The following is an 11,297-nucleotide window of genomic DNA, read 5'->3' as shown; positions in this document are numbered from 1 at the left end:
CCTAGCTCCCTAGCTCTCCTGCCACGTTTCCCACACAGCTCCTGTTAAACCACACCCCTGACTCAGCTCAAACAGTGAGTTTATAACTCTGTTTATAGCTCTCCAGTACAGGAAGTATATCTAGTGCACTCCATTTCAATTCAACATGAGGGAGGCTTCTGACACAGTTTGCTAATCTACAAAGACTTGTCTGAAAGTAAGTAACAGAATATATACCTCCTTTATTAACTGATGCATATGTTGTGTACTGAAGGTTATACAAACTAATTTTGTAGTTTACAAAATGTGAAGATTTAAATTTGTTAAAACTTTGCTGAACATTCCTATTATGTCTCTGCTGAGGTGAATATTTGGTAAATATGTGCAGTTGAGAATTCCTGTCTGCTCTCACTTTGAAAGTGGTTCAATAGTTTTAAGTTCAAGTAGGTAGTAGTTTTAATGTTTTCCCCTTTTTGACAACAGGAATCATAGCTAACTTAATGTATAGTGAGCATTAATGTCCCCAAATAATGTGCTTGTGTTGGCACTGCGAAGAGCACATCTTATAGATTCTGTTGTAATCTACAGCTGGACTTTCATAGTTAACCTTTGACTTTTAAGTTTTTGCGAGGTCTGTAGAACAATTTTGATCCTTCAGGTTCTCATTAATTTTATGTTCTGCAGTATTTATGAGCTCATTTGGGCAGCTTAGCAGATTTATGCAGCTGCTTCAGGATATCTAGGCTGTCTTGCAGATTCTCCCTTCACTCTGTTCTGCTATGTGAGAAAGGTACTGTAGCCCCTTTTTTCCTCATGCATGGTTAAGAAATGGAAAGGATTTGAACGGTTTATACGCAAGGTAAATTAGTGTTCTCTAGATGAGCATGGAAATGTATTGGTTCTAGACAGAAAGTGTTACACAACCATGAAATTTTACTTGATTAAAAGTAAGTGAAACCTGTGATGCACAAATGTTTATTTTAGTGGTGAAACATGTCACTTAAAGTACATAGTGTTTTGGCTGTTTCATTTCCCAAGCTAAGAGCTGAAACAAAGGCTGTAAGCTGATGCATGCTGTAAACGTCACTGGAAGAAGTAAGCTGGATGTGTGTGCTACCTCTCACACATGCTGCTGAGCCTGTCTGTGTTGGGGATCTAAAATTCTGTCTTTGAACTGTATGAACCTAGGTACCAATGTATGGGTAGGTATATCTACCAAAGAACTAGAGGAGGCACTACCACGTATTTACTTAAGACCCATTTTTCAGGTTTTGTAAGCAGTATATCTTTACTTGCAATATGACTGTAAAAGAGGACTATCGGTGAAGGTAACTGGATGCTTGCTTAGAGGTCTGTGCTCATGTGCTCTGTCACAGGATATGCAGGAAGACTACAGGGTTACAGGCGAAGTTGCAGATGGCACTGTAGCTTTGTGACTTTGAGCACTGTGAGGATCTTTGTCATGGCACAATGATTGCTCACAATTCTGCTGCCAAGATTTAGTCTTTGCTTTAAACCCTGGTGCTGGTAGTAAGTGAAAAGTTCTTATCCGTTCTTCTGTCCTGCAGCTGTATAAACATGAAAAAGAACCCAAGGATTGTGGTGGTGGGGGCTGGCTTGGCGGGGATAAGGGTGGCCACCAAGCTCCAGCAGGGTGGATTCAGTGATGTATATCTCTTGGAAGCTGCAGCTCAGCCAGGAGGCAGAGTTGCCAAGGCTCATCTGGGTAAGTGACATTCTTGTGTTTTGGGCACACATTCAAAATAAAGGATGTTACTAGAAATAAATAGGAGAAGGGTTTGTACTTTCTGCAATAGGGAAGTAAGATTATAGAAGTCATCTCTTGTATTTTTTTAAGGCCAAATGTGAATTTTGTTGCAACATGTGACTTTTTGGAATGGATGGGACCGTGCTCATTTCTGCTTATGATGAGCTTTCATTTCTGCTTGACATTTGTACTGCTAAAATTGCTGTAGTCCCTTCAGTCAATGGTTTCCATCATCTTATTCGAGATAATCTTCAAACACCAAACCCAAATGGGGTTATGAATTTGCATTAGCAAGAAAAGTCTGGCATTCACAGGCTTCACAAAATTTGTGTTCCTGTTTTATTGACAATTCTGTTACACTTTGGAAGTTATATATAACACATTCGGTCATGTATTTAACAGGGAACACCTGGGTGGACACAGGCGCTCAGTTCATCCACGATGCCTCTGAATCAAATCCTGTATTCCGCCTGTCAAAACAGTACGGGCTTCTGCATGAAGTACAAGAGAAGAAAGGGAGGTGGAAAATTTACAGCAACACTGGCAGCGACATTGACATCAACTTTGCTGAAGGGGTGTACAGTGAAGGAGAAGAAATCATCCGCCAAAAGTACAGCAACTGTGCAGGGAAGAGCATGGGAGAGCACTTCACTGAGAAGGCCCAGGGAATACTGGAGAAAATGGATGGTGATCCAGAGAGCAGAAAGTGGGCACCAGGCCTGCTCAGCATGGTGGCCAAGGACACTCTCATTGACATCGGGGCTTCAGACCTCAACTCAATTGCTCTAGATTCATGGCAGTATTTTGAACATAGCTCTGGAGATGATCTCAATATTGAAGGGTAGATCTCCCTTTCTGTATTTACCTTAAGATTAACATATTGTATATTAATAGTAATATAGGAGTCACACAGAGGACCAGAGAAAGGCAACTTTGCCATTGTAGGGCTTTGATCCTTCCTTCTATTCTTAATTACTTAATTAACTCATGCATTGCAGATTATTTATTTGTACTCTTGATGGACAAAAGGCTATCTGCTGACAGCACGTGCTCCTGTGCTTAGATAGAAATAGTGCATGTTTGTAACATCAGCGGTGGCATTTTCTTTAGGTTTTTAGTGAATCGGGGCTTTTCGGTTTGAGATTTTGTTTTAACAGCATCTCCATAGAGAGGGATACTAAATGTATGGATTGGCGTCCTCTATCTAAAACAAGTTTATTCACTAAGGTATCAATTGTAATGTATTGTCTTTGGCATCCATAGTTTTAGACATAAGCATTAGTGTTGAATCTCTAAAATTTAGTTCACATCTCAACACTTTATTGAATGAATAGAGATGCACTACACATTACACTTCATAAAATAATGAATATCAGGGCTTGTTCACCAAATCAAACTAAGTGCCAGATTGCTAGCTTTTTACTTTTTTGATGTTACAGAAACATGTTTCACTTAGTAGACAAGATACTGGAGGACTTCCCTAAAGACAAGATTTTGCTGAACACAGTTGTACGTCTGATTGAGTGGAATGGCTCTTTTAACTCCAAGGATTCTCAGCAGTATCCGGTACGTGTGGTTTACGGAGAAGATAAAGAACTTTTGGCCGATCATGTTGTGGTCACCATCTCCCTGGGTAAGGAGGGCTTCCTTATTTGCAAAGCCATTGAACTGTAGCTTTTCTGATGTGATTTACTGTATATAACAAAGCTTATGTTTTGAAACATTTGTTCCCTGGTAAAGTTTGAATCATCTACAAATGGCTTAGTAACAAAGTGCACTTCATTTGCTGCACTTTTCAACAAATTCCTACTAAATTGGATCACTTGCGGTAAAAATCCCATAGTCCAAACTTTGTCTGGTTTTTAACTGTAACCAGCATTTTCCCTTCTTCAGGGTTGAGTGGGTTCAGTCTGCAAGCACACCTTCATCCTGCCCTGATCTGACCACTGGTCTTGGCAGGCTCTTCTGCCTTTGCTATGTTTCTAGTACGAGATGTATCATTCCTCCAGTTGATGCTTTTTCTCACTGTAGGCTTGTGGGGCTAACTGTGTGAAAAATGGCAGGGGACTTTAAAAAGTTTGGAGGAAAGCATACAGTCATTATTGCTTTCTGTGCTGGTTTGAGGGTCATAGTCGTGACCTGAACATATCGGCAATTCAAGACTGGTGTGTTAGAAAATAATTCCAAGTTTACAAGAAATAGACCAGGTTCTACATCACTGAAGGAACCATTCTTTACCAGTTCTAACCATGCTAAAGTTGATCAAATACAGAAGCACTGCTTCCTAGTAATAAGATGTCAGTTGCTCTGAGGAGTGGGAAATGATGTGCATGATATGCCGAAGAAACAGCAAACTTAACCAGCTGCAGGATGAGTAATCACCAAACTGCAAATCTGTATTGTGCTCTATCATACAGCTTATATGGCAAAGTTATGAGGAGAGTTTTGCAGCTATGCTATTCAGAAGCATAGGGGTCTTCCTGTTTTGTTCAAACTGAGATATGAGTGACTTCAAATATTTTGCTTCATTTTCAGAATATTGTCTTGGTCTTACCTTACAAATGCTTAAAGGCGCCTATGAATATATGCAGAACTCTGTAGAACAAGAGTTACATATCTTTAGTTGTTGTGTAGTTAATCTAGGGATTGCTTTGATAAATACAACATTATTTAAACTTTGTACAATCTTAGCATTTGTGGTGCAACACAGAATGTAATACTATTCATGATCCACTTAGCTTTTGCTACACCATTATAAGAGAAAAACAACACTATTGTTAGTTTGACATACTGTATAACAATACAAAAGAAATGCATTCGGCATAGCAGACTTTTTTAGGAAGCCCGGAAAGTAATCACAATGTTTTATAAACGTACTCTCATAAAATTGATGCATTCCCTGATGCTGTATTAAAAAGCTTCATTAACAGAGATGTTGTTTTCACCCTGCTTTATAAGTCCTTCTGTATATCGTATTGCCTTTTCTTTATTATTCTTTATTAAAATGTGATAAAAGGAAACGTGACTATGTCTCCTCCACTGAATTAAAACACAAAGGCATGGAAGTAGACCTGAAACATAGAATTCTGACACTTTTTGTTTCCTTGCAATCATCATTTGGTTGATAAAAAAAAAATCTTTACATTTTGAGGACAATTGTCTGCTTGTCACGAGTGACTATTTTTTGTGATAACTTTTTCTACAATTCAGTTATGTCCCCATATGGACAGTAATACAAATTCTGTCCCACATGCAGGCATGGAATGCACAGTGTTTTCTGAAGGCTGTTTCTCACAAAGCTATCTAAAGAGTAATATCCTTTTGTGTGTTTTTTTTCTTGCTTTAGGTTGTTTGAAATCAATAGCCTCCTCCCTCTTTTCTCCCCAACTCCCTGATGACAAGATTCAGGCTATTGAGAAACTCAAGTTTGGGACCATGAACAAAGTATTTCTGGAGTACGAGGAGGCTTTCTGGGAGAGTGGCGTGAACGAGATTAGCCTACTCTGGGAGGATGAGACCCCCTCCTTTCAGTTCACTGATTCTGATCCTAATGCCTGGCTGAGGTTTCTCCACAACTTTACAGTCATGCTTCCACAAGAGAGGTAGGCAGCAGGCAGTATGGCTACTATTATCTCAAAAGGAAATGTTCCAGCAACATTTACTCCTATTAGATGCTATGATATTGTTGCCATTTTATAATTTCATAACCCGGGGAAATAAGCACGGGGAGTTGAAGCTGCTAAAAATGGGGAATTTTTAAGAATATAAAAATGTCACGATGAGAGGAGGCCACTTTACCTGTTTCAGCCGTTTTAGCTGTTTGGAAGTAAGCAACTAATTGGTTGAAGTATGTCATTAACCATTTTTGTAAACAAAACAGGGGATGAGAGTATGGCCGCTGTTGCTGAATAGCTTGTTCCACGTTCTCACAACCGTCGGGGCAAAGTACTGCTTCATCCTTTGTTTGCTAAGTGTACAGCATTGCCATTTTCTCTTCTCATTTACCAGGTGACAACGTTCTGTGTTCAAGTTATATTAAGAAAAAGAAACCAAGCACATTGTACTGGCTTTATCACTTTGTTGCTTGTCCCTGCTAGCTTGCATTAGACTTTATATTTTCCATTTTCTATGCAGCTTGTGATCAGTGCACGTCAGGGATTTTTTAAGGCAGTTTTCAGTTAACCGTAAAGGGATGGTCAGTGTGTAGCTGTCAATGGCTGGTTCTGTCATTAAACTGCACTTAACTCCAGGATGTATGAATGTGTTTGTGCTTGGCCAGGTTTGGGAATGTCCTGATTCTGTGGGCTTCTGGACGAGTGGCTGAGCAGATAGAGGAAAAGACTGAGGAGGAGCTCTCGGTGGCAATCACTGAACAACTTCGGAAATTCACTGGTAACATTTTTATTGCAACTATAGCTATGATTGCCACTGCTGCTGCTAATGCTAACACTCCTGCTGACAGAAGGTTTGGAAATATAATATTCTGAACTGCAGAACATAAGAAAAGTTGCAATGAAGAGAAAGCCTGCAGTTCATCCTATTAATGTGGTTGTAAGTAGCTTGATGCTTAGATCTCGAAAGTGATTTCTTGAAGGACCCCAGAGAATCTGTTTCAACAACATTTTTGTTCCATTGCCCTTTGTATAAACAAATGCATTTCCACATAACTTCCACATGTGTACTTAAAGGGGAACTGCAGTCCCAATTTCTCAAACTGGTTATTAAATCTTAGTAACAAATTAAATTCATTGATATTACAGAAAAAAAGACAAATTTCAAATTAACCACAAAATCATGAGGTTTGTGAAAGTACTCTTATGTCAACACAAACCCCTGGTCTCACCACAGGCAAGAGAGAGAATTGCACTGTGATGCGGCCCTTCCTGCTCACTAGCCACTGTAATCACTAGAGTAATGTGATGTAAAAGCGAATAAGTACAGGTTGTGCAACAGACATTTCACTACAGAAATGTTCCAATGTGATCTGCATGCAGTTAACAAGTAAGTATTTGTTGGCAAAACCATCTCAAAATCAAGAGAAATATTTATATTGGATTACAATACACGTATTCACAAGCTTGCTTGTTTATAATGTCATAGGGCCACACACATCACCAAAAATCTTGTGGCCTCATTCTGAATTGCAGAATATGGCACTGTGCATACCTGGAAATTATGTTTCTTGTGTGGTGTAAATTAGAGGTTTTACACATTGCTTTGTGCATTTTACTTTTATTGTGGTTTGAAATGCACTTATCAATGCTGATTCTTTCTAACCCCAAAATATAAAAAAGAGTGAGGAGACATTTCCTTTAAAACACAACAGCATTACTGTTGACAGTTAAATTTCTTATCAACGGCAGCAGAAACATAACAATTATTATTATTGCTATTATTTCTCCTTTCAGGAAAGCTTGATCTACCTCCCCCCAGGAGAATTTTATGCACTAAGTGGAACAGTAACTCCTTCATTCGTGGTGCCTACACCTACCTGCCTGTAGGAGTAGATGGCAAGCTGATGGACAAACTGGCACTGCCTCTGCCAGGCAGGGAGACTGCTGGCCAGGTGGGTGTGACAACTGATGCCCCCTTCAGTGGTGCCTCTATGGCAGCCCATGGTTTCTTTGCTTATGTCCGATTCAGGGTCTAACCAACGTACAGTGGATGTAGAAAGTATTTTGAAAATGTTTCTCTCCTTTAGCATTAACGCTCCATAATAAGCTCTGACTCAACCAGTTGTTTTCAGAATTTGCAGAGTATGTTAATTGGAATTCTCCTGTTTGCAATTAAAGTTGTTAACTATTCAGATGGAACAGACCTCTCTTTAACTGCATTTAGACCTGTAAGGATAGATATACCTGTCTGTGTGCGTTCTCACTGTTGGACATTGCATACAAATTAGACAAGGGGCCCAAAACAACCCTAAAAAACAATGTCTCATAACTGAGTTTGGAGAAACTTTGAGTGAGTCAACAGTGGTTCAAGTAATTAACAAATCTGGGCTGTCTGGTAGTGGTTAGGAGGAAGCTATCTTTGAAAAAAGCACATAGGAGCCTCTGGAAACAATACAGAACAAAATTGTCATCTAATGACAAAATTTCTGTTATTTGGCCATAATGCCAAGATTTATGTCTGGTGAAAGAAGAGAATTGCTCATTACTCAAAACACACGATCTCCACATAAGCATGGTGATGGCAGCATAATGTGGTGGGGACTAGACAAAAACACTTTGTCTTGTTTTTTACACTTGTACTACAATCGAGAGACTTTCTGTGAGTAAGAATTAAATTGTACCAGTACCGGTTACATATGGCAATAAAGTCCAAGTTCAAGTTCAAGGAATGGTATGCTTGTCAAAATAGAGGGCAGAATGAATGAAGCAAAAAAAAAAGGCAGATCCTGAAGCACAACCTGGAACCATCTGCAAAAGATCTTTCTGAGACACAGAAATTCAGATTCATAATTCAACAGGACAATAACCCTAAATCCAAAGACATTATAGTCCTTGAGTGGCTTAATGTTGTAGGGTTACTTTTCATTTTTTTTTTTATTTTCAAAAAGAAGAAGGTTGAAGTCCTTGAAAGGCCCAGTAAAAGTCCAGATGTAAAGAAAATTCTGTGGCAGGAACTGAATATTGCTGTACACCACCATTCTCTGAGTAACCTGCAATTATGCAAAAATGAATCACGCAAGATGTGAAAAGCTGGTTACAACTCCCCATAAAAAACTTGAGGCTGTAATTGCTGCAAAAGTGGGAGCAAATCAGTATTAAAATGTTGAAGGTCTCGGGGGAGTGAAAACTTGTATAAAGCTAGATTTTTCAGTTTTCTATTTTTCATAAAATAGTTTCTTACAATAAAAAATATTATCCCCCATTAAAATGTTAGTATTTTTTTGCTAATAGTACAAAAATAATTATTTGCAGAAGTGTTGCAATTTGAGGTTGTAACACACCAAAATGTTGTGCAATCCAAGGGAGGTCAAGACTTTCTACACCCACTGTAGCTCTCAAGGGTTATGAATGAAAGAATGTTTACCAGTGTTGTAGACAAAGCAGTTTCCTCATCTTTGTGCTGCCTAGGGCTTTTCTCTTGTCCTTTGGTTTGCAATAGAAGTCATTTCAGAATTTATCTGCTAGTCCTTACATCACAACATTGTGGTGGATTGTTCCTGTTGTGACTGTATGGAGTAGAAGGGGCCTGCAATGTCAATGCAAAGTCAATGTCCCAGGTGAGGGGATTGAAGCACTGGTGTGAGGTTAGCAGGGACCAAAAATCATACAAAAAGAGTGAAGATATAAAATAGGGCTTACCCTGTTTAGCGGGGTCCAGTTTGGTAGAACAGGGCGACTAAGGCAAAAACAAAACAAAAACTTAGTGTGAGAAAAAGGTGTATGTGTACCTGCCCTGGTGGAAATATGTGATGGGACAGGTAAAAAGTAAAGAAAAATAACACCTAACGTGGATGCAATCCTCCCTGGGACTGTTGGTGTAAAACTCCCCCTTCCGGGGTGTCCCTACTTGTCCCTTTGGGGGGTGTCCAGTGTGCTTCTATAGGATCTTGAGAGCTATGGCTCATCTAGAAGCCAGGACAGCTGTGACTATGAAGACGAAGCGGTGTCCTTCTACCAGGGCTTCGCCTCCACACTGCGTAATACCCCTGTGTAATGCCACACTGTTAAAGGGGACTGTAATGTCAGTGGAGCTAGCAAAGCAGCAGCTCAAAGACCATCTAAATAGTTCACCTGTTGTAGTTACTTGAATGTTTGCTAATTGTTTGAAATGTTGAATTTGCATGTGGGTTTAATTAGGGAGATTGTCACAGGTTAGCATTGCTGCCTTGAAGTTCTGGGTCCCCTGGGTCCTATCACCATACCTGGGGTCCTAACTCAGTGCAGTTTGTATAATTCTCCCCATTTCCCCATGCGTCCGAAGACAGACTGGTAGGTTCATTGGCTTGTGGGAAAACTGGTCCTTGTTTGCATGTCTGTGCATCTCTAGATTTAGATTTAGGCATTCCATTAGAACAAATGAGAGCTTATCTAGGTAAAGTCTTTGTCCAGGTGGAAGCAAATAAGTAATAAATGGGAATGGCTGGGAAACAGAACATTTCTCATTCATTCAGGGCCTGAGAATACCACCAACAGGACATGACCGTGTATAGATGTACAGTATGTCAGATTGAAGTAGTTCAGGTGGGTAGCTGTGTCAGCATGCGTAGTCTGCAAAGGAACAAGTAATAGGTTTATTCCATGCTGAAAAGAGAAGAGAGAAAACACAACGTGAACACACCTGAAGAAGGCTTCACAGTAAAGATTAATTTTGTGGTGAACACAGTCAAGAGAAGACACACCAGTTTGGCTGTTAAGCCTTCTTTAGGTCTAAGGGAGAGAGAGGAAAGTAGCAGGGAACAAAGGACAGTGCAGCAAAATATAAAGTGTTTAGAGTTGAGTGCCAGTAGACCAGGAAGCAAAATTTCAGTAGACTAAGTGTATCTTGGTGGCAGTAAACTCTATATAGTTAAAACAGACAGGATAATGTGTATAATAAATATACAGAGCAGGCTGGGAATGTAATAAACATTAAGATCTACAATATCTTGGACCTTCTGTCACTTTCACTTTTAGCAAGAGTTTTTTATGTGCCAAAGTCCCATCTGGAGAATGGCCATCCTGAGGTGAGGGCTTTACCAGTTTGGTTAACTTTTAATGGTCACACTGAAGCATTCCTAACATATCAGTGGCTGTGAAACACACTGCTCATCACAGTCTCTCTGGAATTTATTTTCTAGGAACTTAAAAAATCTTCCTCCATCTTTGACATGAAGGTGATTTCCTTTTGACTGAAGCTATTCTTAAACTTTTGGTTCCAGGCGCTGCAGGTGCTGTTTGTGGGAGAAAGCACTATGAAGAACTTGTATGGCACAGTACAGGGGGCCCTGCTGTCAGGCGACAGAGAGGCAGACAGGCTCATCCAGCACTACCAGAGGACCGTGCCCTAAAGCTCAACGTGACACTGATAAAAACAATATTATTTTCTTACTGCACTTCTGTATATATAGAAACTTGATTGTCCCCTGATTTGTCTTTGCCTTCTCCCATAGACGCACACCAAATTCCTCTTTGTCCTCCACTGTGAAGCAGCAGTTTAATGAAGTCGGGTCTTTGCCTGCCGCAGTTCCCTTGCAATAAACAAATCCTCTCTTGCCATGCTGGATCCACCATTAATCCCACTATCTTCCTCTCTCTTTCACACAACTTGTGTATTTTCTTGTCTTTAATGAGAATATGCACTCACTCGCTAAAACGTTAGGAATCCCCAAAAATTTTCCAGGTGTCAAGGGGCCCTTTCATTTCTTCTTTTTCTTTATTGCTCCCCACCCCTCTTCCCAAGGTCTTGTCCAAACTAGAAAATCCACGCCACACGCCTTCAAGTGCCAATATCTTAGCTGTGGTAATTGCCTTAGGTTTGGGTAACCAGTATGTTCTTCAAACCTTGTGATTTTCAATCCTCCCTAATTGTTTTCTGCCCCATTGTCTGCATTTGAATA

At 39.9% G+C, this 11,297-nt stretch overlaps 1 protein-coding gene across 3 annotated transcripts; it reads left to right on the top strand.

The window, feature by feature from the left end:
• The first annotated feature begins 89 nt into the window (after positions 1 to 89).
• On the top strand, positions 90 to 10,956 carry paox1 (polyamine oxidase (exo-N4-amino) 1). 3 transcript variants are annotated; one of them, XM_015355905.2, is made up of 9 exons: positions 101 to 196; positions 664 to 769; positions 1,548 to 1,705; positions 2,150 to 2,588; positions 3,187 to 3,380; positions 5,094 to 5,349; positions 6,027 to 6,139; positions 7,156 to 7,313; positions 10,620 to 10,956. In XM_015355905.2, exons 3-9 carry the CDS (start codon positions 1,558 to 1,560, stop codon positions 10,746 to 10,748), a joined length of 1,437 nt encoding a protein of 478 aa, XP_015211391.1. In that variant the 5' UTR covers positions 101 to 196; positions 664 to 769; positions 1,548 to 1,557; the 3' UTR covers positions 10,749 to 10,956. The 3 variants fall into 3 exon arrangements, with proteins under 3 accessions (XP_006635315.1, XP_015211391.1, XP_069050428.1); XM_006635252.3 differs by lacking the exon at positions 664 to 769 and having other exon boundaries at positions 90 to 196; XM_069194327.1 differs by lacking the exons at positions 101 to 196; positions 664 to 769 and adding an exon at positions 800 to 1,181.
• The last annotated feature ends 341 nt before the right edge of the window (positions 10,957 to 11,297 follow it).

Source organism: Lepisosteus oculatus, chromosome 9 (genome assembly GCF_040954835.1).
Source record: "Lepisosteus oculatus isolate fLepOcu1 chromosome 9, fLepOcu1.hap2, whole genome shotgun sequence".
NCBI lineage: Eukaryota > Metazoa > Chordata > Actinopteri > Semionotiformes > Lepisosteidae > Lepisosteus > Lepisosteus oculatus.
This window is presented reverse-complemented; position numbering and strand designations above follow the sequence as displayed.

Bases quoted from the DNA above. Each gene is read 5' to 3' on its own strand.
- paox1 (XM_069194327.1), top strand. The intron at 1,706-2,149 runs GTAAGTGACATT...TGTATTTAACAG, and splicing joins AGTTGCCAAGGCTCATCTGG to GGAACACCTGGGTGGACACA. The intron at 5,350-6,026 runs GTAGGCAGCAGG...GTGCTTGGCCAG, and splicing joins GTCATGCTTCCACAAGAGAG to GTTTGGGAATGTCCTGATTC.